This window comes from Schistocerca gregaria, unplaced genomic scaffold (assembly GCF_023897955.1).
Source record: "Schistocerca gregaria isolate iqSchGreg1 unplaced genomic scaffold, iqSchGreg1.2 ptg000818l, whole genome shotgun sequence".
Lineage (NCBI taxonomy): Eukaryota > Metazoa > Arthropoda > Insecta > Orthoptera > Acrididae > Schistocerca > Schistocerca gregaria.
This window is the reverse complement of record NW_026062185.1, coordinates 243,616-269,728: the sequence shown is the minus strand read 5'-3', so window position 1 is coordinate 269,728 and position 26,113 is coordinate 243,616. Positions and strand designations below refer to the sequence as shown.

At 33.3% G+C, this 26,113-nt stretch overlaps 6 protein-coding genes across 7 annotated transcripts; 2 read left to right on the top strand and 4 right to left on the bottom strand.

Moving 5' to 3' along the window:
* Positions 1-84: 84 nt before the first annotated feature.
* Positions 85-3,930, top strand: LOC126322528 (uncharacterized). The gene is made up of 2 exons (XM_049994382.1): positions 85-223; positions 435-3,930. Exons 1-2 carry the CDS (start codon positions 124-126, stop codon positions 3,692-3,694), a joined length of 3,360 nt encoding a protein of 1,119 aa, XP_049850339.1. The 5' UTR covers positions 85-123; the 3' UTR covers positions 3,695-3,930.
* A 717-nt stretch (positions 3,931-4,647) lies between these two features.
* On the bottom strand, positions 4,648-6,454 carry LOC126322544 (leucine-rich repeat protein lrrA-like). Its single transcript, XM_049994403.1, has 2 exons — positions 5,678-6,454; positions 4,648-5,418 (listed from the first exon to the last, which is right to left on the bottom strand). Exons 1-2 carry the CDS (start codon positions 6,449-6,451, stop codon positions 4,678-4,680), a joined length of 1,515 nt encoding a protein of 504 aa, XP_049850360.1. The 5' UTR covers positions 6,452-6,454; the 3' UTR covers positions 4,648-4,677.
* A 3,048-nt stretch (positions 6,455-9,502) lies between these two features.
* LOC126322618 (guanylate-binding protein 1-like) lies at positions 9,503-12,424 on the bottom strand. The gene has a single exon (XM_049994499.1). The coding sequence runs from the start codon at positions 12,422-12,424 to the stop codon at positions 9,503-9,505; it is 2,922 nt and encodes a 973-aa protein (XP_049850456.1).
* Positions 12,425-14,924: 2,500 nt separating this feature from the next.
* LOC126322560 (uncharacterized) lies at positions 14,925-18,002 on the top strand. 2 transcript variants are annotated; one of them, XM_049994423.1, is made up of 5 exons: positions 14,925-15,186; positions 15,394-15,541; positions 15,883-16,095; positions 16,347-17,438; positions 17,661-18,002. In XM_049994423.1, the coding sequence occupies exons 2-5, from the start codon at positions 15,484-15,486 to the stop codon at positions 17,948-17,950; spliced, it is 1,653 nt and encodes a 550-aa protein (XP_049850380.1). In that variant the 5' UTR covers positions 14,925-15,186; positions 15,394-15,483; the 3' UTR covers positions 17,951-18,002. The 2 variants fall into 2 exon arrangements, with proteins under 2 accessions (XP_049850380.1, XP_049850379.1); XM_049994422.1 differs by having other exon boundaries at positions 15,049-15,186; positions 15,394-15,553.
* A 260-nt stretch (positions 18,003-18,262) lies between these two features.
* LOC126322574 (golgin subfamily A member 6-like protein 6) lies at positions 18,263-20,186 on the bottom strand. The gene is made up of 2 exons (XM_049994436.1): positions 19,935-20,186; positions 18,263-19,248 (listed from the first exon to the last, which is right to left on the bottom strand). The coding sequence occupies exons 1-2, from the start codon at positions 20,105-20,107 to the stop codon at positions 18,339-18,341; spliced, it is 1,083 nt and encodes a 360-aa protein (XP_049850393.1). The 5' UTR covers positions 20,108-20,186; the 3' UTR covers positions 18,263-18,338.
* Positions 20,187-21,010: 824 nt separating this feature from the next.
* Positions 21,011-24,473, bottom strand: LOC126322524 (WD repeat-containing protein 5-like). Its single transcript, XM_049994377.1, has 4 exons — positions 23,895-24,473; positions 23,323-23,786; positions 21,175-22,013; positions 21,011-21,062 (listed from the first exon to the last, which is right to left on the bottom strand). The coding sequence occupies exons 2-3, from the start codon at positions 23,753-23,755 to the stop codon at positions 21,187-21,189; spliced, it is 1,260 nt and encodes a 419-aa protein (XP_049850334.1). The 5' UTR covers positions 23,756-23,786; positions 23,895-24,473; the 3' UTR covers positions 21,011-21,062; positions 21,175-21,186.
* Positions 24,474-26,113: the final 1,640 nt, after the last annotated feature.

Here is a 26,113-nt window from a genome sequence, read left to right as displayed (position 1 = left end):
GTATAGAGCCTACGTGGTTTCATATATGGTGTAGTTAGAATTTTTCGATCAAATAACTTTTATTAGTAAGTGAATGATAATTATTTTTTTATTTGGTGTTATAGCTGAATTTCTTTCTTGTTTATGGGTGATGATGCATCCTTATCTAATTGGGTCACAGACCAATTATATAATATACTTGGCTATGCGGAAGGTTCAATGGTTTCATATATGATCCATTTAGGTACGTTTTTTTAAGAGATATTTCTTTGCATTGGTTCAAACCAACTATGTGGTTAGTGCTAGTTCAATGTTTAAAGTGTAGTACAAAAGTTGTGAGAGTAACAAGCAGCAGCTAAAAATTTCTCTAGAAGTTATTATCTAGCTATTTTCATACTTGAATATTAAATCAAATATTTCCATTTAGAGGCTGATTTTGTGGTTTTATGTATTAGGTCGTCGCACATCAAGCTCATATGAGTTTGAATCTGTTATGTTGAACGAGTTAGATGGCTTGTGTAGTGTACCAGAAAAAGTGAGACAATTTGCCCGAGAGCTATATGAAAAAATAGGTAAATCTAGCTTTGGCCTATCAGAAGCGCAGAGCAGTAGCCAAATATCCAGTCCTTCGAAGACAGCTGTTTTTACACTGGGAGAGGAAGCGGTACCAGGTGAGAATGAAGATGCAGTGAGCAGCACGCTTTTCAAAAAAGAAGTAGCAGGTAAGAAAGAACGTTATCTAAGAAAGAGGAACATATCTCAAATGCTGAATGATGATGAAGATATAGAAGAAACTGCATACGAAAAGGATCAGAGAGAAAAGAAGGAATACGAGGAGAGACTGAAGAAAAAGGATGAGCTTCAGACAAAAAAATGGGCTGTAGAAACGAGCAACGATGAGTTGAAGGCGAACCAAGAGAAGGAAGAACTGACACAGGACAAAGAGAAAGATCAATCTTCTGATAAGGGTAATGCTTCAGAACCATTATTGGATGCAACGGCATCTATATCTAGAAGTCGAGTGCTATCGCGCCGCGCGTATTTAGAGGAGCGTAGTGAGAAAAAGCTGTTAGAGTCAGAAAGGGTTTTAAAGGCAGAGGATGAATTGTTTCGTTCACAGTCTTTGACAGTGACTGAGAAAAGGCTGCATGAATTGGATATGGAAATTCTTCAGTTTTCTAAGCAACGTATGCGAACTTTAGATCAGACATATGAGCAGATGCAGGGTCTGTCTTACCAAGTGCCGACACATCAATTATTGACCGAGGATGGAAAACTGGATCTGAAGAAACGAGAAGAGTACTTTAAAACGTCATTTTCAGCATCTACCGATCCATCAAGGCCAAGGCGATGGGCTGTGGATAGAGAAATGAGAGACAACACAAATGAGGGATATATGAAAGCTGAAGGACAGATATGGGAAGAAGAGCAGATGAAAAAAGCTAGCTACTTTGCATCAACAGACACAAAACAGGGGTCGTCGACAGCGCGTTCCAAGTATGATCTAGTCTTCGATCCTATTGACTTTTCTGCTCAGGAACAACTTCCAGGGTATAATTACAGAGGAAAAGATGCAAATTTGACCAAAATGGATATCAAGAGGAGTACAGATCAGGAAAGTGGAACGGTGAATGCGGAATGGCAGTCTCTGCGCCGAGTTCGCGAGTCGTTGCCAGTATTTGCCTTTAGGGATCAAATTTTACGGGCAATCGATTCCTATCAAATTCTGGTGGTGGTTGGAGAGACAGGAAGTGGAAAAACGACTCAGCTGCCTCAATACTTGTATGAAGCTGGCTATCACCTCCGTGGCAAAATAGGGTGTACTCAACCACGCCGTGTTGCAGCGATGAGTGTGGCAGTACGCGTGGCAAAAGAAATGAACGTGAGACTTGGTGAGGAAGTAGGATATAGCATTCGTTTTGAAGATGCGACAAGTGACCAAACAAAAATCAAGTACATGACAGATGGTATGCTGCTACGAGAATTTTTGACCGAACCAGATTTATCGAGTTATTCTGTGATGATTATCGATGAAGCTCACGAAAGAACACTGAATACGGACGTCTTGTTTGGCCTATTGAAGGACATTGCACGATTTCGTCCTGAACTTAAACTCATAGTTTCATCTGCGACTCTGGATGCGCAGAAGTTTAGTGACTATTTTGATTATGCACCTGTTTTTAAAATTCCAGGACGTAGGTTCCCAGTAGACATTTGCTATACTAAGGCACCCGAGTCTGACTATGTAGATGCCGCAGTAACAACGGTATTGCAGATTCATTGGACACAACCCCTTGGGCCCTTGAAAAATCAAGGTGAAGAAGACACTTCTAAAAATGACCAAAACATATTAGATCGCTCTAATTTGTCTACTCGTAATTCAAACCAGCCCCCGGGAGGTGATATTTTGGTTTTCTTAACAGGTCAAGAGGAGGTAGATACGGCATGCGAACTGCTTGAACAGCGGTTACGCGTGCTTCCAGCGTCCCTACCAGAATTGATTATTTGCAAAATTTATGCCTCTCTCCCATCTGAGCAACAGGCACGTATTTTTGACCCTACGCCCCTAAATGCGCGGAAAGTAATTTTTGCTACGAATATTGCTGAAACTTCGGTGACGATAGATGGCATTTCGTACGTTATCGACTCTGGATTTTGTAAGCAAAATACGTTTAATCCACGTTCTGGTATGCATAGCTTGACAGTAACTCCTATTAGTCGTGCAAGTGCCCAGCAACGGGCAGGGCGAGCAGGTCGCACTGGTCCTGGTATATGCTTTCGACTTTTTACCAAGTATGCATTCGAAAATGAATTAGAAGACTCCACCATTCCAGAAATTCAACGAACCAATTTATGTAATGTTGTGTTACTTCTAAAATCTCTTGGCATTCACGACCTAGTTCACTTTGACTTTATGGATAGGCCTCCTGCTGAAACTCTTATGCGGGCTTTAGAACAACTCTATGCATTAGGTGCTCTCAACGATCGAGGCGAGCTTACTAAACTTGGTCGTCGAATGGCGGAACTACCTCTTGATCCTATGCTATCCAAAATGATCCTTCAATCCGAAAAGTATGGTTGTAGTGACGAGATGATCACTTTAAGTGCTATGCTCAGCGTCGGCGCCAATAACTTATTTTATCGCCCTAAGGACAAAGCCCTTCATGCAGATCATGCCCATCATGCTCTCCATCAACCCAGTGGCGACCACTTGACCCTGATCTATATTTACAAAGAGTGGGTAGATACCGGCTATAGCAATCAGTGGTGTTATGAAAACTTTATTCAGTATAAAACACTTAAAAAGGTTCGTGATGTTCGTGAGCAGCTTGTTGCACTCATGGATCGCGTCGAAATCTCTTTCAGTTCCAATTCTGAGGACACCGAATGTTTGAGAAAATGTATCTTATCTGGGTACTTTTACCATAGTGCTCAGCTTCAAAAAAATGGAAGCTATCAAACTTGGAAGACCCGTCAACAAATTTACCTTCATCCTACCAGCTCTTTGTTTCAATCTGAAAAGCCTTTTAATTGGATTGTTTATCATGAACTCGTATTTACTACCAAAGAGTTTGCCAAAATAGTTAGTCAAATCCAACCAAATTGGCTTCTTGAAATTGCACCTCATTATTTTTCTCAGCTCAAGCAAATCATTTCGCATGATGCTGCCAAACGAATCAAAACCAAGGGGAAATCTCAGCTGATGGTGTGCTGATTTTTTTTTTGCCTTATAAATACAATAATTATTTAAACTCGATATAGCCCCTTTTAATTCGTTTATACATCAGCAGCTGGTAGACGACTGCCGCAACATTCTGTTAGTACTGTCATTTCTATCATGGCACGTACTTGCAGTGGTCTGTGGTACCATCGTTATTGTCTAACTTTTAGCCTTTTTCGTTATGTATCCACACCCTTCAATAAACCTATTTTTCTAAATTTTAGTATTGACTCTTTCAGCTTGTAAATTCATCTGATTCAACTAGCTTAGTTGGTGTTGCGTGTGCTTTGTTTACATCATTAATCTTAACTAAAAAGCAAAATTTAAATATACGCAGTAGAGAGGTGTATTTATACATTCCAGGCTGCTTGACTGTATGATCTTATTAGTATCAAAAAGTGCCTTTTATATTTAACTTAAGCTTCCATCCAATTTTCTGATATTGCATAAAATTCTGATGATTAGTTTTTTTGCATATTTAATTGTTTAATCTTTTCAATTCCAGGTCGTTGAACAGTTACTCTGATTTTCAATTTTACTTATCCCGGATGGATAGTCATTTTTACTGTATCCAAAACGTTCGTGGTTAAGACCAATCAACACAAGCGGTGCTAGCTATAGGACTCTAAAAGAACACATAAATTCGATTAACACTAATTTGTTAGAACAAGAATTTAGATAATGTGAAAATGTTACTCAACCAAAGAGAACCCACATGAAAGGCATCTCTATCCAATCACTAAAGACGAACAAATTTCGCGATTTATGACAGCAAATGTTGTTGAAAAATAGGGTATGCACAGTGTATAGTGTATACATTAAGAAGATAGCGCATACAAATGGTTGTATGATTATAAAATATAACACCTCGTTCAAAATAACCAGCAGTAGGACAAAAACCGCAGCAACAGGAAATAAAGTTTAACAAACAGAAATGAAGAAGTGGGTTAGAAGAGATAAATATGAGAAATTAGTTTTTATTTGATTGTTAATCCAGTGACTTTCTTCTTTGTCTTTGCATTGTCTTTAAGCCATTTGAGAACGGTGTAAGCATCCTTAGAAAGAACATCTTTTGGTGGTAAAACAAAGGGGTTATGGTCATAGTTAAATTGCTGAAGTGTGCCAGCCAAATCTCCTAGCTTGTAGGGCAATTCGTAGAGTAGATTGTGAGAACAATCAAACTTTGCTAGATTAGTCAAGCAACCTAATTCATCAGGAAGAACGCCTATTTGGTTATTTTTCAAATCTAATTGAGTTAATGACGTCAAATTTCCAACCCCTTTTGGTATTCTCGTCAGTTGGTTTCCGCTTAAATTAAGCCTCTTCAGGTTAACTAGATTTCTGATAGTCTCAGGCAGTTCTTGAATCGAGTTATTACTTAAATCAAGGTAAACTAACGATGTCAGATCCCCGAATACTGGATCGATTTCGGTTAGGTGATTCTGGCCCAAGAAAAGTTTTTCCAACAATTTTAACCGACCTATTTCTTGTGGTATAGATTTTGTTCCTAACTCGTTCTGCCGAAGATCCAAAGTTTTTAGTGATACCAGATTACCTATACCTTGTTCTATCTCCGACATTTTTCTGTTGTGGATGTCCAGGTATTGAAGGCTTGTGAGAGTATACAAACTTTGAGGAAGATGATTGAATAAAGGGCTATCACGAAAATCAAACTCTACCAAGTTTTTCAAATTCTGCAAGCCATGTATAGTCGTAATCTGATGCGGAAGATTATGTCAGGTAATAGGTATGATTTTAGGGCGAAAGAGAGGAAGTTGCAAATTTTAGGTTACGATGCAATAAATTTAAAATAACGAAAATTTTGAGGTGAATAATTAGAATACAGTCCATAATGTGCAAAATATGTGTAAACATATGTATGATAAGAAGGGGTTTATGTAGATAAATAGGTATTAATTTTGAAAAATCTAATAAATGTTCAAGACAAATAAAATTTAAATAAGGATATAAACATACTTTTAAATTGCTGATTCCCAAATAAGACAAGTTAACGAAAGTTTCCAGGGTGGGTAAATCAGATAAGTGCGGGTTGTCAGAAACGTTAAATTCAGTTAAGTTAGTCAAATTAGTGATAGTATCAGGAATCTTTTTTAAAGAATTGAAGCTAACGTTGAAGTAAACCAAATGTTTGCATTTTCCAATATCATCTGGGATAACCGATAGGCTGTTTTTGGTAAGATTTAAAGTGTCTAGTCTAGTGAGCACACCGATGCCAGGGGGTAAAGATTGAAGCTTGTTGTTGCTTAAATTACAGATTTCTAATGATGTCAGATCGCAGAACTCTTTAGGTAGGTGTTTGAAATTATTGTCGCTCAAATCCAATATAGACAATGAACTTAGAGTTTTGATTTCTGGGGGAAGCTCTTCCAAATGATTGAAAGATAAGTACAGTTTTGATAAGTTGCTTAATTTGCCGATAGACGGTGGTAAAGGATAACGAAACAAGTTATTCTCTTGCAAATATAGTTCTTCCAGTCGTTCTAAGTCACCTATGTTAGTAGGAAGTGAACTCAACTTATTTTTTTTGGCATTCAAGACCTTTAGCGATGTTAACAAGCATGTTTCGTCTGGCAGACTAACCAAGTTATTTCCTTCTAAATCTAAATTTATGCATGATACCAAGTTTCCAATAGTACTTGGTATTTCTTCTAAATTTCGGTTGCTCAAGTCCAGATTCAATAACTTTCTACTTTTTTTGCTCCGAAGTTGAGTTGATAAATTTTGACCCATTGGTAAAATGAAATCATAAAAAAAAATAGGTGGTTTTATTCCTTTTCCTCTCAACCGTTTACGCATTTTTGTCGATCCCGTATATTTTATCAGTCTGTCTCATTTTCCCCAACTAATGAATCAATCAGTTTTTGTTTGAGATTGTTTGAGTAACCCTTATAAGCCTATTGAAAATATTTTTATCTACTAGATAACTCGTTTCATTTCAACCTCTATTTTTAGAGTCAATCATCTTATCCTAGTTTATATCCTTAGTTCAACTGTCCTACTAGTTATGTTGCTAGATCAATGGTTGGAAATAAATATTTTCAATTCAGATATTTATCCCTTAGGTATTATTGAAAAGGTAAAAGGCAACTGATCTTTAAAATTGCCCCATAGATCTTTTTTCAATAAAAATCGCTATAAGCAAAACTGTTAGGTGACAAACATAATAGATTAACACAAAAATAAAAATTTATCGGATCACATCACTGCAGCTAACATTGTGTCTTAAATCTATTCTGTATTCTAAAATGATGTTTTCTTATGGCTCATGTGCTTACAATCTTGTCAAGAAAATTAAACAGAGGCGCGAGCTACTCGAAAATCCTTTTGATGTAAGTCGGTCAAACTTGTTGTTTTAAAACTTTCAGAATTTTTGTCTTGTGAAACTTCGAGTACCTTTTTAAATCACTAAAATAGATGATGTACATGTACAGTATATACATATTCAGGCGTTAGCTAGAAATGGGCGCCTCTTCCAGTGTTACATATCTCTAAGCGGTTTTTATCTTTTCTCTATGATGCGTTCATTTGTTGATCAAGAAATTTAGAAAAACACATGATCTTGATATGCCAGCGCAGTTGAATTGTCGTGTCATCTAGTATCTCATATACAACCTTGTTCATATTCTTCTCACTAGTATTCTATAAATTTTCGTCAATTCTAACTGTTGGAGACTTTATTGTTTTTCAAGGAGCATAGCAAAAAGCAAATCACTGAAGAAATTTGCTTTCTTTTTTATTACATTGAACGTCAAGTAGAACTGTACTGTTTTTGGCCATTTTAAAAATATGTTTTTCAATTTGAAATAACTAAACTTTATACAGACTTAAGCGTGAGCTAGATTCACTCGACCAACTTCGTCTCCCCTATTTTCAAATAGATATTTTGGTTCATCACTGTGCTATTCTCAGGAATAAGCAATGCATGCTCGCCTATTTGATGGGACGCCTGAACATGATTAAGGAATTGAGATGGGAATTAAGCAGCGAACTTCTTCCACAAGAAATTCAACATTGTCTATCACCTAGTGAGCACAAATTTCGCGCTAAATACAACGATAATTTGCGTGAATACATCAATAGTATCAACCTGGATTTAACACTCGTACGTCGCATAGTTCTTCGTAGGAGTTATTACTAAAAAATAGTCAAGGATCAAATAACAAAAACCAAACTTAATCGATTGCAATCGATATTTTTATGTCCACCTGCGTAGACATTATCTGTAATGTTCCATGTCAATTTCCATGTTTACGTCTATCTGTTATATAAATATGTTCGCTGGCTTTCATTTATACACATATCAATTGCAATCGTTTTATACATTATACTATCTTCTAGCTTTATGTCCCTATTTTTTTGCTAATAAAATGCAAATTCAATCCTTGCCTTAAATAGTAAGTTGTATTTAACCTATTTTTGTCCAGAATCTTTATGAACCGCCTACCAGCTATTACATTGATGTACTCATATTGAAAGATCATGGATATATCGTAGTCGAAGATGGTACTATTCTACTTAAAAAGGATACTATTATTACTATGAAAAGGAGCGATGCTGAGCCATTGATAAAACTAGGGATTGCTAAACACGTTAATTTTGGATAAGTCTAATATTGTTAGATACCAAAGTTCAACTTTAGATAAAGCAATGGACGCGTACACATAATGTAGTGTTATCAACCATATTTTCAACACAATTTGCGTAATATTAAATTGAGTTTATAGCCAATTGAAAACCGTTATAATTTAATAGAATAGTATCATAGCTTGTCAATTATATCAAGATAACTAACCAGCAAGATTGGTCATTGTGCATATTTATTTCCTGATATTTTTTTTAAGGCTTGTTTGTGAACGTAAATGCTTAAAGTCAATTCAGCTCTTTTATAAAATAACAAAGTTGGGGCAGGCGCGACAAAATTGTTTCAGCTCAATTCAACATATTATATTAGCTCATTTTAAACCGGTTATTCAGAAATTTTTTCAAACCGTTAGCAAGTATTGTGGCTGTTTAAGAAAGAACTATTATATTTTCTTCGTTTAGGACTTTTGCATTTCAAATCGAATACACTGAGCTTGTATAAATAGTATGAACGTAATAAACTATAAATATGCAAAGTTTGGATAAGCGTAAACGTGTTTATACGGGCTGCTAAAATTCTACTGTTTTATAGAGAAAAGTAATAAACCAACAAAAAATAGGCTGTACAATTAATATGCCAGCATGGAAACAATACAGTGAACGACCAAATGGTAAGATACTGTAAATTTAAAATTAACTGAATTTTAAAATTTAAAAATGGAAATAAAGATACAGGGTTTTTAGGCAGCAGTAAAATGAGAAAGATAAACAAGAGTCGTGGGAATAAAATGAATGAACTAACATAAAAAATTTGTACAATTTGCCTATGTAGGTAAAGCGCTACCGGCAATATTAAAAAATATATATCAGCTTATTTGAATCAATTAATAAACATAACAGGAATAGTTTTTATTAGATCTAGTATGCTTGTTTGCCATTCAGTAATAATGGATATTGAATTAGGTGCTGTTGATTGACTTTTTTATATTTGTTAATAAAAGACAAGTAATAGCTGCGTCACTATTAAAAAATATTTACATTCGCTTAAATTAGTTACTTTATGATTTTACGTTACACCGCGTTTTCTGACTGACTATTAATAGCGGATTACATTTGTATATTTGAATCTGAGTAGGAACTGTATTGAGAATTACCATGTCTGCATGCTCTCTGATCTTACCATTATCCTTAGAAAAAACCCTAGAGTTGATTCAATTTAATACCTATAAGGATGAAGGCAAACGAAGTAACAATGAACCCAACTAACAAAATGAGTCGGTTTCTGATATGCTCTATAGACTTTTCTAAATATTTTTGTATAAACCGATCGGCCAGTTCATGAGCAATTTGCTCATCAACTACATGTTCGCGTTCTCTAAGTTTTTTGATCATCTGAGTTTTTGCAAAGTGGATAGCATCCTGAGGGATCCAGTAAGATAGCACAGTCTGTTCAATTTCATCTTTGAAGGTGGGAAGGGTAATAGACAAGATGAAATCCAATTTTCGTTCGTTACGACGTTCGATTTCGGCCAATTCATCTTTAAAAGCAAGATATAATTTGGATTTTTTAGCCATGACAGAATCAAGGTGAGCCAAATGAGAGAAGGTTTCATCGTAATACTCAATAAGTTGGTCATACAGAGAGGTGACATAAACGTAAAGTTGATGTTTTGGTTGAGGCAGGGGGATGTATTGATCCAGCAAATTGGATAACCATTGGGTAAAATATAAAAATTGTTCATCTAAAACTAAAGACAGGAGCTCATCTTGCTGAACTTTGAATTCATGAAAAAGCTGATTAAGAATGTGAGAAACCTTGGAATCCCATTGTGCTTTAAAATCTGGGCTATGATCTAGACAGTAAGGATCGATAATGTTATTTTTCCAATATGCTTGAGCTTCTTGGCCGGATTGCGAAAACAGCGCTAAGAGGGTAGACGGAGAAATGACATGATATGAAGAGTACTTTAAAAATTTTTTAGACGGTTGGGAAAGTATCAATACTCGATGTTTCTCGGATATACTAGTAGATTGTGACCGTGATTTAAACGGTAAAATTAATTGGTGAGATAAGGTATCTTTTTGTTCCAAAATGTCATCAACTTTATTCTTTAATGGTAAAAGAGAATTCGCCTTTTCACCGGAGACAATATAACCCTTTTTAGATCCCTCTTTTTCTTGTTCCTCTATTTTGCTCTTAATCTGGCGTTCCAATGTTCTTCTTTCTTTATTTTCTAATACTTCTAACTCTTTTTTCAATTTGGTGTCTAACTTTTGTAAATTTTCTTCCCAAATGTTTTTCCATTCAAGATCTATTCTCTTTCCTAATTCTGTCTCATATTCACTACAAACTTTTTTTTCTTTTGTTTCTTCCTCTTCCAGATAAACCCTTACTAGCTCTCTATAGTTTGATGTCTCTTCTTCGTACCATTCATTTCGTTTTGTCTCTAGCAATTTCAAATTTATGGGCAAATTCAACGCCTCTATCTTCTCCATGAAATGGCCTATCTTCTTTCGATAACATTCTTCACAATATTGTGCAATATAATATTCATTTAGACGCACATAAGTATCGATCAACAAATTAATTTTAAAGTCAAACTTTTGAGACAACGTCATATTACTTTCTATCTTATCAGTTGATGTATTGTAAGATTGATATGAATTTTGGTCCAAAGATGGCATTTGGTTCAAGTTGACAGTATATTCTTTTTTCTCCTCTTCAATCAGCCCGTAAACCATTCTTTCAAGTATCGTCTTAGCCTCTTTCCTTAGTTGATCTGTAACCTCTTTCATTTCTCTTCTGTTCATCATTCTCTTCTCTCCAATTTCCTTTCTTTCCACCACTTCCTTCCGTAATTCATGCTCAAAATATTGGACTGCATCTTCTACGGCCTTTTTTTTCTGTAATCTTTGAAAACTCGTCCACATAGAAGGCACTTCTGGAAACATTCCTTTATTTGCAGCCAGTACCAATCTCTGTAACCATCTGCTTAGTCTAGCACCATCACATTCCCCTTCTTCATCCTCCTTGATAGGTGCTTCCTCAAACACTTTTTTTCTCAATCCCTCCATGTCACGTTTGTACTCTTCTAATAATTCATATGGTTCAATCAAGTCTAGCCGAACCAGTTTATGCTTTTCGTATTGAGGCAGAAACAATGTATAACAATCAATTTCTCTAAATACTTGGTCGAATGGTTTCTTTGCGTCATCATCGTCATCCTCTTCTCTGTTGATTGCCATCATTGAATTTAACCATTCCTTTGGAGATTGGTCTTTTTCCATTACCTGTACAAAATCTTGAATAACCCACAGTAGCTTTGGCATCTTTAAATGTCTCCCGCTCTCTTTCAACCATCCTAAATAGACCCCTTCTTCTTCCTCTTCTTCTACTTTTTCCCTTAGTTCCATTCTCAATTCGAATAAGTGTGATCTTTTGACTAGTAACCTAAGGGCATCTATTGATGCCTGATCTACGAATTTGACAGAATTGTAGATTATATAAGAAGACAACAGAGTGGATATCGCAAAAATTTTTGCGTCATATATCTCGTTGACTTGGCTAGCATATAAGCCTTCGCTATCCAATAATAATAAATAGTATTCATTCTCATTTAAGTTATTCGTTGACCGATGGAAATGAGATTCGCTTTTTGCTATTTCTTTTTGATCTCTTCTTTTTTCTATCTTTATTGGGTTCTTCCACATCCATAACCCCCTCGTTTTAGGCATCGTTGTTGGCCCTAATTCAAACCCGTTTGTTCTATTCAGCAACTGGTTCATCAAAAAACTTTTCCCTGAATGCAAAGGTCCTACTACCGATACTACTGCTATCGGCTTGTCTATTTCTGCCAAATACTTCATATTGGTTGCATTTAATAACAACATCGAATGATCTTCACTTGGATAAATCAGTTGAATCGGTTTGTCATCTTCATTTTGTGCAGGTGTTCCATAATATTCTTTATCTTTTTTTGTGTTGGTGCCAATTCCCTCGCCATAAACCTTGTTCATATGCATCCCTTCTCTTTTGGTTATATGTGCCGTCTCCTCCCCTATACATCTTCCTAAAATCAGTAACACACATGTCCACCGATAAAAATTATAGCCGTTATTCATTCTAGATATAAACTACTGTTCTCTTCTATTTAGAGAGTATTTATTTCGCTTTCCCTTAATACAACTATTGATTAAAATATTTCCACTTTTTATTTATCAATCTTTTATTTCTCTACAGCATCCGCTGCTATCTATGTATCTTTTCTTTATTCTTCTTTTGTTATTTTATTTTCTGTTATAGACTGATAAATATCAACATTTTTTTTCCTTTTTATAAACTACTTTTTTCCTTCAGTGACCAATTTTTGGTTCTATACTTTCATTTTCTAAGTGTCTCAAGCTGTTCTCTTTTACTCTTTAAATACATAAATAGCCTGTGATCTCTTCTCCTTGAGAGATACTTATTACTACTGAGAGCTTCAATTTTTTTAGTTTCCTGGATATATTAGAATTACAGTCTGTGGTCGGCCTGATGACTGAGAATAACTGTAATTATTTCCATGCTATTTTGCTGGTTAACCATTCATACAGTAAAGTGGTTATGTTTCTGAATATCTTTTGATTAACATTAAGCCTTATCTTTTTTGTTTTCAAACTTTTATGGATTGTAGTTTGCGGAGCAGCTTTTTCTAGCTTACCACGCAATCGGTAAGCATCTTTGCATTTTCTTCGACCTTGACATGGATATTCCCTTCCATTACAATAGAAGTGTATAGTTTTTTCGTTTCTTAGAGATACGTGATAAAGTCACAAAGCCTAAAGCAATAAAACTGTTCTGTCCGATGTTAGGTAAGACAAAAAGTACTTGATTGCTAATTCTTTTTCTTTTGTCTGTTACTTTAGGCATTTGATGTGGTTAGTTAAAATAAATATCACAATTAAAAGAACATAAATCCATTCATAGTGAAATGAAATTGATTTGATCCACAAAGACATGCAGTATTTAAATAGTGATCTGATCGTTTTAATTTAAGATCCAATAAATTGTTTGATTACTTTAGAACTAAGAAATCGTATGATGGAAGTAACTTAAATAAAATTAACACAGATAATGAGATATACTTGGACTAGGATTCACGCGGATTTAAAGCTATTAAATCAAAAATGCCTACTGTACATGGCGTGCCGCGCTAGTAAAAATAACTTTAAGTAGTAAAAAATGTTTTTTACTAGATCAAATATCAAATTGCTGTTTTTTTATATTTCACTTCTTGGTCTTGAGTCGGCGCCTCTCCGTTTTTCTTTCACCTAGCGCCGGATCAAATTCAATTATATTTCTTGCTGTGAATTTTTTATTGGTAATCAAAAATTGATCAAATTTGTAATTCCGTGGCAAATTCTATGCGCTTAAACTTACTTTCTTTCTTTCTGTTACTCACTTCTCGCTGTTTACAGGCTCAGAACTATTTCTATCAAGTCAATTTTCGTCCATTATAGTATCCATATTTTTCCAGGTTTCGAAAAACTTTATCATTATTCTGCCTTTTCTTTAAGTCTCTGCTTTTTCCGTCTCAGCTTCTAAAAACACATGTAAGCTGAATTAGCTGGCTTCTGCATTAAACGTATTTCGACGCTAATGTCTTTATTGAAATATGCGTATTCAGGTTTAGGTTTCGCTCCTAATAGATATAATAGAACAGTCTTTTCATTAAATGAAAACTCTGTTGGGAACAATGCCCATAATTTCGTGCAAGGCCTGCTTCACTTGATAACAATGAGGCCTTTGACCAGATTTATACTGTCATTTGCTCAATTTGTGAATTATTGGAATTTATAAGCAAATCCTATCTATAGTCGAGATCTACCAAATACTTTCTAAAATACAGATAAACAGTTTGTCTTTAAACCTAAATCCTAGTATAACTGTTTTAATAGCACAGGTAAATTTTGCACGCCTTTTCAAGTATGCTTGATAGCAAAAGTTTTTCCTGCCTTTGAATGCCAACTAACATATAATTTATGTTCGACAAGTTTTTTTTACAATTAATTCGCATTTTAGCTTGTCATCTGGATCTATAATAATTTATAATTGATTTTTTAATTTAATATCTCATTGCAGTTTATTATTTGCTTGCACCTTTGATTTCTTTTCATTCCTTTTTCCATTTCATTTCAAACATAAGTTGCTATTTTAACTTTGCTGGTCGTTTTAATTTTTGTCTTTTCAACACTAAAATGTATAAGTTTTTATAGCAACTTCGCCATATTCTAATCAATAGTCAGTAAATGTAGCCTAGTTTTCTAACTATAAAAAATTACAGCTGTTTTTATAAAAGGCTATTGAGCAATTAGAAATTTAAAATTGTTTTATTTTGAGAGTCGTTTCATCCATGGTAAGTGCAAACATTCAAATTTGAATAATACAAAGGTGTGATTCAACAACATTTTTCTATGCACGTTTTTCACTTTGAAAAGTATCTGCATAGTGACAGGTTTAGCGTACTAATTTATAGTCTCACAAAAGATTTATCAATCTGATCCACTGTAAAAAAACATTCCTGTAATAATTCCGTTTAGAAGTTAAAAAATTTTAATACTCCTTTATAAAATTATTTACAGCATTTTCATGCAGTAAAAAACAACTTGTTGATAATAATTTTAAACAGGGTCGCATGCAAAACTAGTCAACCTTATAAAAAATCTTATTTGATTGAATACCATCAGCTGTTTTATAGAAAGCCTGATTAAAATTTTTTGGATAATATATAACATAGCAATGTAAATATAAAAATTGTTTAAATTGTATATTATGCATGATTTGCGATTGAACAGAATGGTATCACCTTCATTCTATCCAGATTGAGCCTTTTTGGTATATACGGGTATGAAATTTTCAAGTTTTGGACTAAACAAAAATTAAGTCGAGCTACGGAATATTACTATATAAATTTTAAGTTCAAAATGTTTTTGCTTGATAATTATGAATTTTGGTAAAAGCCAGCTAATTTTTTATCGATTTAACAGCTTAAAATCGTAAATTTTGTCTAATAGAATTTAATTTTTTTTCACACATTGCTTGCTATTTGCAGAAGCATAAAAAGTCTAAAAGTAATAATCGAAGGTCAACAGTGATCATCTTTTTCTGAGCTATAATCCTAATATATGAATGCCCAAGAAACATGCTTCATGTCTTCCGGAACTGTCTAAGAAGGAAGATAAATAAAAACCAACTAACATGTACAACCCCTAGTATTTGAATGTTTATAATTTTTATAAGCTAATTAAAATGTAATTCCATCGCAGCCAAATAACGAATTGTTTAATTTGTATTACATGAATGTGTCACCTATCATTTTCAGTGATAAGTAAGTTGTGATTGCGGCCAACGAGAGAATGTTGATTTTTTACTCTTTTCAGTAGATGTTGGGTGTGCAAGAAAGCTAAGCTTTTTAAAAAATTCAAACGATTGAAATCCGGTTAAAAGATTAATGACGCTGTGATGTGCTATGATTGTTCAACCCTTCATATCTGCGGTTTATGCTCGAAACAAAAATTTTACTAACTAAATTTATATAAAGCAATATTTATACCTGAACATAGGTCTTTAAGGCGTATTGAAAGCTCTGAATTTAGAGAATATCGAATGCTTTTCAATGAAACAATAAAAGGATATACATGGTTTAGATACACAGGTGGTAATGGAAAAAAGATGTATACAACAGAAAACATTTCAAAAAATGGCGAAAAGGACAAAGAAGGTCAAATTGTAGGGAAGGAAGAACAGAAAGGAGGTACGTTCAATAAGAATCAATATGACATGAATATCGGTGATTGCCTGAATTATGGTATTCATGCTACGAGGCCAAAATAAATATACCTGGTTATGGCATATAAAATAAGCTACATATGCCGTATTAATTATGCAGACGATTTGAAAAAAATGCAGATCACTCTCTGCAGGAACAACACTGATATAAGTAATCAAAAAAGTTGTAATAATATTACAATAGCTCAACTCACTAACAATTTTACTTTCTTTCAGACATTCCATTCATTATCCCTCCCATTTCTCCCAGTGTTGATTCTTTCTACCTGTACCCACCAGAATCATACTTATCGCCTGAGGAGCTTAAACGCCGTCGTCGAATTGTCGCTCGTCGTACAATCATGAGTACTTTGCGCATTTTATTTCCAATAGAGCACCTATACGCCCTTTCGAGGGAGTATCGCTTGGTTACCTGCTATCTCATATTTACAACGCTACTGTTGGTTTTTTATTTTATTAAGCCAAAACCTATGTATTATTTTTATACCGATGCAGATCCAGCAATTGATCAAAATATTGAATCAGTACAATATGCACTGAATCGAAAACCAGTTGTTCCTGCACAAGAGGGTGATTCCTATTTTACCGACACTACCAACGCATTTAAGGCTATTTTGTCTCGTTACTCTCCTGTAATTTTTTGCCAAAAATTGGGATATTTTTTTGCTTCATTTTATGTAGCTCATCGTGCACTTTGGAATTTGGCACTCGGCCGTCCACTTACAGAGGCTGAGAAAATACGTGAAATCGACAACCCCTCATCCCTCGCTGATATTCTCGAAGAATGCGAAACTCAACATGTTTCTAAACTTGCTCAACTTTTGGGAACTGGACATTTTCCAAGTAAGCCTTGGCGTGCCATTCTTCCACCATCTCCATGGGCTCCCCATCTAACTCTCTATATTGATTCCAGTCTATTATACACGATAATGCTAGATGATAACGGACAAACGGTTTTACGTAAACGGCCATATGCTGATTATTTGATGGCACAGTTACACGAATGTAGCGAAATCATTTTATCCTCTCACATACACACTAAAACCACTGCTCCCCAATTCTTCAAGTTATTTGATCCTTATCGACTAGCAAGTCATTACATTACTAAAGAAGATCATCGCTGGACTGTTACTAATTTCTTAAAACCTTTAGAAGAAAATCACTTAGGTCGTCGTCCTGAGCGGCTTGTTGTTTTAGATAGCAGCCTTCAACACTGTGGTTCTATGTGTTCGAACGTTTTAAGAATTTCCTTGTGGGATGGCAATGAAGAAGACTCGACATTATTCGAATTGGTTCCACTTTTGAAATGTATGTTTTTAATTTCTAATGTTCTATATATTAGTTGAACGAGTACATTAGTTAGCTTAAAGGAGCGATGTTTACTATTGATGGAGTTAGCAAACTATTTTTAAATTTTTGTAGCTCAGCAATACCAATTATTAACGATAACATGCACATATGTGTTATACATCCGCATCTCATGAGCACAGCTAATTCGCAATTACATCCTATAACTAATAATTTTTATAGATCTTGCCAATGGAATTGAAGAAGGTATCGACACCAGAGAAGTTATTCGTCAGTATGAAAATAAAAAATCTTCTTACGACATCATCAAGGAGCATGTAAGATATACTGGCTTTGAACCAGTCGAAGAAGATAGTCTATTGAAAGACAAAATTTTGAACAGGCAGTCAGAGCCTCCAAAATCTGACATAGACGAATATTCCAACGAAGACCTTGTTGTTGAATATGATGACGATACTAATGAAATATTTGATAGTATCAAAAAAGATTTATCGGGCTTTAAAAAAGTATAATAATATAACATACACTATTTTGTAAATTATACAAATTCTGTAATTATACTAATTTTGATTATGCTGCAATTTAAAATATTTTTATAATAGACAGATTTTAGGATTGCGTACATCAATTGACAAATAATTTATATACACGCTATTTAAATGATATAATTTATATAAACTTTATTGTAGGGATGCATTTAAAAAATCTAAATATGGCAAGACAAAGCTTGCCTAGCGCTGTAAAAAGCAATTATGACCAATAGCTTAAATAATTTATGGACTTTGATACAATTGATAGCATGTGAAATTATAAAATGACGACGTTACTTATGCCGTGTTGTACTATATATACATATTACCTATAGATCCTTGATTTAAAATTGTTCTAACATTTTCTAATTTAATTACATAATTCATTTTTTTCATCTAACAAAATATATAGCCAAGCCTGAGATAGAGATACATCTTTTTCAACAGACTGTTTTTTCTCGGATTTTTGATTACTCTCAGTAGAAATAGTGCATGATGTATTTCCAATACCTATTAATTCTTGTTCCTTTTCATTTAATTCTAATAAATTTGCTGCCAATTTTAGCGCATCTTGCTTTGTAGATAATGCTATATCTTTATTGAACAATGTGATAATCAGTCTAGTAACGATTCTTTTATCTATTGATAACCGGCTTTGTTCAAGTGCTTTACTTAGTCTATTTTTTTGATCTTCCAATTCAATTTTTATTGGCTCTTGTTGTCTTTTCACCTCTTCATGTTCCATTTTAAAATTTTCCAACTCTAGTTGATATTTTTCAGTGACTTCTCGAGAACACCCTAACATCTCTCTAGTCGATTTTAGTTCTTCTTTCAACCGTTGATTTTCTTCTTTGATTTTTTTCTGATCCTCTAGTTCATTCAATTGTTTTTCGTAAATCTCATTTTTTAATTGTAACTGAGTTTCGTATTCCATCTGCATCTGGATCAACATATTTTCAAAATTCGACATTTGATTCTTAACTCTTTCCAGCTCTTCTGATTTTTCTTGCAAACGTTCTTTTAATTCTTTGTATTCTAATGATGAATGTTCTAGATGTATACGTTTGGTCAGGATTTTCTCTTCTTCATTTTCGTCCCTCTTTTCCATTTTCATTCTAATCTCCCTTAATTTTTTTTCTTTTTTTTCAGCCTCTTCTTCCAATATTTTCAGATAGGCTTGAAGCCTCGTCACATGATCTTCGATTTTCTTTGTCTTCTCTTTCTGTACAGATAATTTTTTTACGCATGATGATTCACATTCAAATAACGTATCTAAAACCCTAAAAAGCAAAACACCTGTTATAAAATAATAAATCAGGAAATAACTGCCAGTTTTAGAAATATGCGGATACTTCAATTTTGTTGGTGCAACAAATATTGTATGAATTCAGTGCAGTTTTATATAATGCTATCTTATTTTTCTTACTTTTCAATTTTCATCAGTTGTGTGTAATACATAATTTTTATTCATATGATGATCATAGTTATTAATGTTTTCTTTCGATGATCATATATGTGTATTACTGTTATGTCTTATATATGTTTATCTATCTTTTCATAGATCTACTATAGTTATGCCTTAATAAATTCACGTTTTTCTATGCTATTCATGACGTTATTTTACAATGTGTATGCTATTATTGATTTTGCCTATTCTGCTATTTTTTTGTTAATTGGCTGCGTATTAGTACAGTTATATTGACGCATGCATTAATGCTGTTTTGTCATATTTGCTATCTTTTCGGCTAAATGTTTTGATTTACTTCGCACACGTATCTCATATGTGTTCACAATTTACTTTATAATTTTCAGCCTTTCATAAACAGTATTTTTTCGTTTGACCAAAGTAATATTATTGATATGTTCTTCATCTAAGCCATAGCACACATATAATGACCACTTCTACGAATGACCCTGTCTCACACTTATATGTTTCTTGTTATCTATTTTTCATTTTCTTACATACCTTTCTAGTTCATCTTTATATCTTTTTTCTCTTATGTGCTTCAATTCCCCTATTTCGTTATCACACGATTTTGACCTTTTGTAAAGATTCCTTGTAAATTGGTATTTATTAGCTTCGATTCTGCTGCATTTCGCCCTTCTCATCTTTTCTAATTGCTTCCCGTCGCCAGACATCTCGGCCTTCTCTTGATATCGCGATCTTTTATTTTGCCGCTTCTTTCGTTGCTTTGACTAGCCTTTCTTTCGAATGCAAAAATCTAAATCTAGAAAATGCGAACAGATGCACTTGAAGCCAAAAAAATTAATAAATTTGAATTTTTTGTCAAGGCTATTTCTATATATTATATTAATTTCAGTGGACATAGCCATGCTCACTATTTAATATAGAGATATTGACCAGCTAATGTGTTGAACTTTTGTTGAATAATGTCACAGTTGCTACCATCTGTACCGCTAGCATTTTTGTGTTCATTGGCTATATTGTTAACAGTAGTACTATTAACATCACCTTTGTTTGTAGTTGCATAACATTGGTGTTACTAAGGAGTATTCTTTCATGATATTCAAAAATGCAGGTCTTGTTTTCAGGATTGGGACTCTTTGGACTATAACTACATGGTTATGTTTTTTCCACATTCTTAAAGAAAGGGCTAATGACAGCAGATTGAAGTATTGAAGCATATTCAAGGTGCTCTTTACATAATCAAATAGAATATGTTCGATTGAATCATACAAAATGTATAGCTTTGCCTAATTAGGTTAATTGATGCCGACAGGCTAGGGTGAAAAACAAATTTTCTCTTAAATTCAGAACACGCCTTTAAATTATCTAAGTTTGCATTTCTAAAAGATTTTAAAAAGTATAAGAAGCATATGTCTATATACAGGATAAAAACAAAAGACCATTCTGCTAAAAAAGCATTAGTAATACATATATTTTGTATAGGCTTATAGAAACTACATAATGAAGACGAAATGCGAGTCGTGTTATCTACATTACACAGAATACGATCTGTGTTGCACAAAAATCTATTTTATTTGACAATCCTTGTTATGAAGACGTAGAACAAGCGATGAATATAGATATTTTTTTATGATAGTGTATTCAGTTGTATGTTAAAAAGTTAAACTAGCTACCGTCCATGATATGTTTTGAGATAGAATGAATATAAAAAAATATATGGCATTATTAGTTTGTTATATATTAACTTTGAATTGACTGTAGACAATATATGACATACCACTATTGAACATCATTCGTCTGTGGTATTTTTGTGTTCCCACAATCTTACTGTAGGGTCATGCTCAAGTGCGGCCGATGCAATAATATTTTTAAATGGATGACAATCTACCGAGCTAACGACATCAGAATGACCTTTTAAAATTTGTTGAATTTGCTTTGTCTGAATATCCCATAGGTACAAGTGATGATCTTCACTTCCTGAAACTATCCATTTTCCATATGTAATTGAAAAAGTGGCAAAAATACAAAACATAGTATTTTTGTGTCCTTGATAAACTTTAAGAAGTTCTCCAGTCTGATAATTCCAAAGCTGTAATCTGCTATCTAGGGTGCTTGCGAGAATAAATTTTGAATTCGGGCTAAATTTAACAAAGGACACAGATGATCTGTCCGGGTCTATTAATGTTTTCAGGCATTGTCCATTTTGTACATCCCAAATCCGGATCGTAGCATCTAGCGACGCAGAAACAATTAGGGTTCCGTCTAGATTGAAATGGACCGCACTAACTGGATCTGAATGAGAGCTCAGCATACGAATACATCTTCCACTCTTTACATCCCAAATACGCACGGATTGGTCAAAAGACCCAGACACAATCATGTTAGATGCTGGATTGAAGTTCACGCAAAAAACATAATGCAAATGTCCTGTCAGCATCTTCAAAGGCTCATGGCTCAGTATGTCCCAAATAATAATCGTCTTATCATCTGATCCACTACATAGATACTTGCTATCTGAACTCCAGCTAATGTCAGATATTCCCAAGACATGTCCAACTAAAACTGCATACAGATTGCCAGTACATGGATCCCATAAATGTATAGTGGCATCAGCTGCTGTATATTTTAAAAAAAAGTCAATATATCTTCTAATTCTTTTATCGAGGTTGTATTGCAAAATATTAAAGCCATTGTTCTTTAAAATAGATCAAAAGAGAGAGGTAGAAGGCTAATCAATGATTGATAGTGTTACAGATGTATTTATAAAAACATAATAAACTTGCACTATAATAACAAAAGGACAGTTGAAGATGCCTTGGGTAAAAACAGTCTTTCGAGAATAATAAGGCTATTGTATTAAACCTTCTATATTATAGCAATACGCTAAATCTTATCACATCGTTTCAAAAGACTATTATTCAATATAATCATAACTCGTTTCACAGTAAAATCTTTTTGCCATTCATATATATTATAAAATCAATAAGATATTAATTACTGACTTTGAATATTAAGCCTTACATCCCATTGAATAATTGCACAGACAAAAGATGGACACTTGCATGTTGTTCAATTACTGGTACTGCTAGATTTTACATATTATCAATAATTAAAATTTAAACTAAAAATTATTATCCACATAGTATATAGGAATTTAGTTACATCTCCGTGTATGGGTTGATTAAAACTCAACCAACAGGTATTCGCTCGATTTGCTAAATATGATTATTTAACGTCACAACTTCTAGTCAAATTTGATTAAAAACATAATTGTTGTATTTAAATTATCAATCATTTTCACACTAAAATTTGCAAAAATTCATTTTACGATTTATGTTTAAAACCTATTAATCTAATACAGAGTATTATTTTTCGATCAAACGATTTACAAGCCTGTTAAAAACTTATAATCGCTGATGTATGAACATCAAATTCTGATAGGTGTTGTGGCTTAATTTTATGCATAGGCTAAATTAAGGACAAGAGACATTCAAGATAGGCTGGCCATATTGCCTAAATTCATTTTTGTACGTGTTTTTAGTTATAGTATACATTATATTTGTAAATGTCATTCGAAAATGTGATGCAATTTACATGCCTCTATTCATAAATGGGGGATAATATCATATATATTTCGACATGCACACTTTATATTATAGACACATAGCGTACTAAAAAACATGCTCATAATTACAATAAAAATATATAATACACTCGACATAATTTGATTACCACGTCTATATAGCAGCCTCATTACGCATTAGTCTATAATCACATACACATTTACAATTTACAATGCTATACACCATCATTCATCACTTGTTTTGTCTTTACCTAGACTGTCCTCTCTATTTTTTGGCTTATTCATATTTCAGCTAATACGAGGGTTTTTCGTCCTTCCCGACACCAAATATTTTAAACATACATGAACTTGCTAGCCATTTCCCATCAGGTGAGAATTTTACAGACGAAACTGCCTTCTTATGTCCAACCAGTGTATGAGTTAATTTATAGTTAAGTATAATTTTTTTTTTGTTTTCTACCATAAAATCTTTCTTTTCATTTTTGATAGGCAGGGCTCCTTTTTGTTCTAGACCTGTTTTACTTTCTACATTTTCTAGTTTTGTATTTTTCATAAAAGATGTATTGTTTTCATAGGTGTGATAACTGATTCCATCGTTGCTTGATTTACTTGGTGTTGGTTTTTTGTCATCATTTGATAAATTTTGTGTTTCTGATCGTTCATAGTCCGTAGCAGTGTGCACCTTGTCGATGCCAGTATATTTTGGATGTTTACGTGGAATTCTTGCAGGGATGAATTCTTTATTTGATTCTTTATCTTCCGACCCCTTCATCATACTATAAGACTGACTTATTAAAAAATACACACTTGCGAAGCGAAACGATTGGAAAAAATAAAGGTAGAAAAAATCATGTTAAAAGGGTGGAAAAGTAGATAATAGGACGCTCAAGAAAAAATGATTATGTATAACATACACACTCAAGCCGATCTAAAAACTTTTTTTTATTGAAAATCTATACAATATGTTAAATGGCATATCACAAAAGCTGCGATGGATGTCCTCGCATATTCCATAACCAAGTAGTAAAAGCAAAAATGCACATTACGTAGTAAGGAGTGTTAAAAAAAGCTTAGGAATATACTAGTCTATAGATAGATTGTGGAGTAGCAAAAATTTGAACACAATAAATGGTTAAGCGTAAATAAAAGTATGTGCATGCAACAAAACACAATGTTAAAAACAACAAAAGTAAATAATGGCGAGAGCGTTCAGCTACGCAAATATAAACCAATGATAATGGTAAATTTAGTTATTGCAAGAAAGTATATATAAACAAAAATGTAAAGTTAAAACAATACATATAACAACTATCATGAAAGCAGGCTTATCCAAATTAACTTTAGATATACCTAGGCTATAACCAGAAATTAGTCAATGTGTATAGAAAAATTGTCTATATGTCAAAACTCTTAATCAACTTGTTTATAAGTATTATACAAATACTCCCCAACCTGCATTTTTAAACAATAGCTTTGAACGCATGGTTGAAATTGAGTAATTTAGTATGTCAAATAGATATTTTACCAAACCCTGATCAAATTTTGCCTTAGTAATCCCTTAGCAGATAAACAATATATCCTAAGTAATGTAACCTATGTATTTTATTCTGATTCTAGAAAGATACACCATTATTGGTTCTATATTTGTATTATGTCAATCGTTCCCGGTTCGATCTATAAGAATCTACGTGAGACATGTAATGAATAAAAAAAAATAAAAGTTACCATGAATTATGTCCACTGAATACTACCCAGACTATATTCAATCCTATTTCTGAAAAATATATCTTTGACAGGTGTCTAAATAATTTTTTATGATTTATAGTCAGATGAATGCCATAACTTCTTACATTGACCTTATGAACCCGTTAAATTAGATAACAAAAAAAATAAAATAGGCCGTCTATAATTAAAGTTTTATATATCAACGTTGGCTCTTGTTAGATTTATTTTTTGTGTGCTGTTATTTGCACGTTATCAAATTGCATATTTATTATTAGACCGACGTATTGTAGCTCCTTATATCAACGTTTAATTCTTATACGGTATTCTATATAAACAGTCCAGAACATTATTATCAAAATAGTTACATATCCTGAAATAGCTACGTATTTATAGGTATCAATATTACTTATTAAATATGCCCAAATAGTGTTACTAGAAGGAGTGTATGGTACTTTTTCATCAGTCAATAAGTTGTTTTTTAGCAAAAGCTCCTTTGCGTGTCTTAATTCAGTATATGCTTTTGATAATGGGTCATTATCACTATTTACTGTTTTTAATGATTTAGTTATTCTGCTTGATCCAATGATTTTTCTTTCTCCTATTGTAATTATATCGAATTCGTCGTAATTAATAAATGAATTCTCATTCTTTTTAATTCGTTCGTTGATATTATCTGATAATTTAATCAGAACGTGTTCTTGACCTTTTTTAATGTAGATTCCATTCATTCCTTCGACACAATCTCGATCATATTCTGCAATATCCGAAGTTATAGAATTATCAATATCATTCATAAAATCTTCTATCTCGCGTGTTTTATCGGAAGTTTTAGCTGCATTAACTGGACAGATATATCGATCATTTATTATATCGCAATCATCTAGTTGGTAAACATGATAATAATTTTTTACATAAGAGATTGCAACCTCATTTGGAAATTTGTAATATCGTGTATTAGCTGTAGTAAGCGTTAACGGTCTATAAACAGGTAATGTTTCAGTTTTCAATATTACCGGAACTAATAATATTCCATGAATCGATGGCGTAGCTGGACTGTGTTTAGTAAGAATAAATTTACTTGCACGAAACATCGAGAACATATCCAATTCATTGTATCTATATTTTAAGCCTCTATCCATTACTAATTTACCCAATTCCTCTAGATTTATTAATTGGTGATGTATCTTACCTCGAATAGCACTATCCAAAACACTTTTATACTTATTCCAATAAGTAGATAGGTATTGGTTTGCAAGACTCCCAGATAAAACTTCTCTAGTAATATTACAGAGATTTTCTTTAGTTTTTTCTATGCTTTTTTCTAATTCTTCCAGTTTAATGTTTACGTGATTTATTTTCGACATAAGGTTTGTTCTATCGTTTTCGTATAATCTTTCAATAGCTCGAT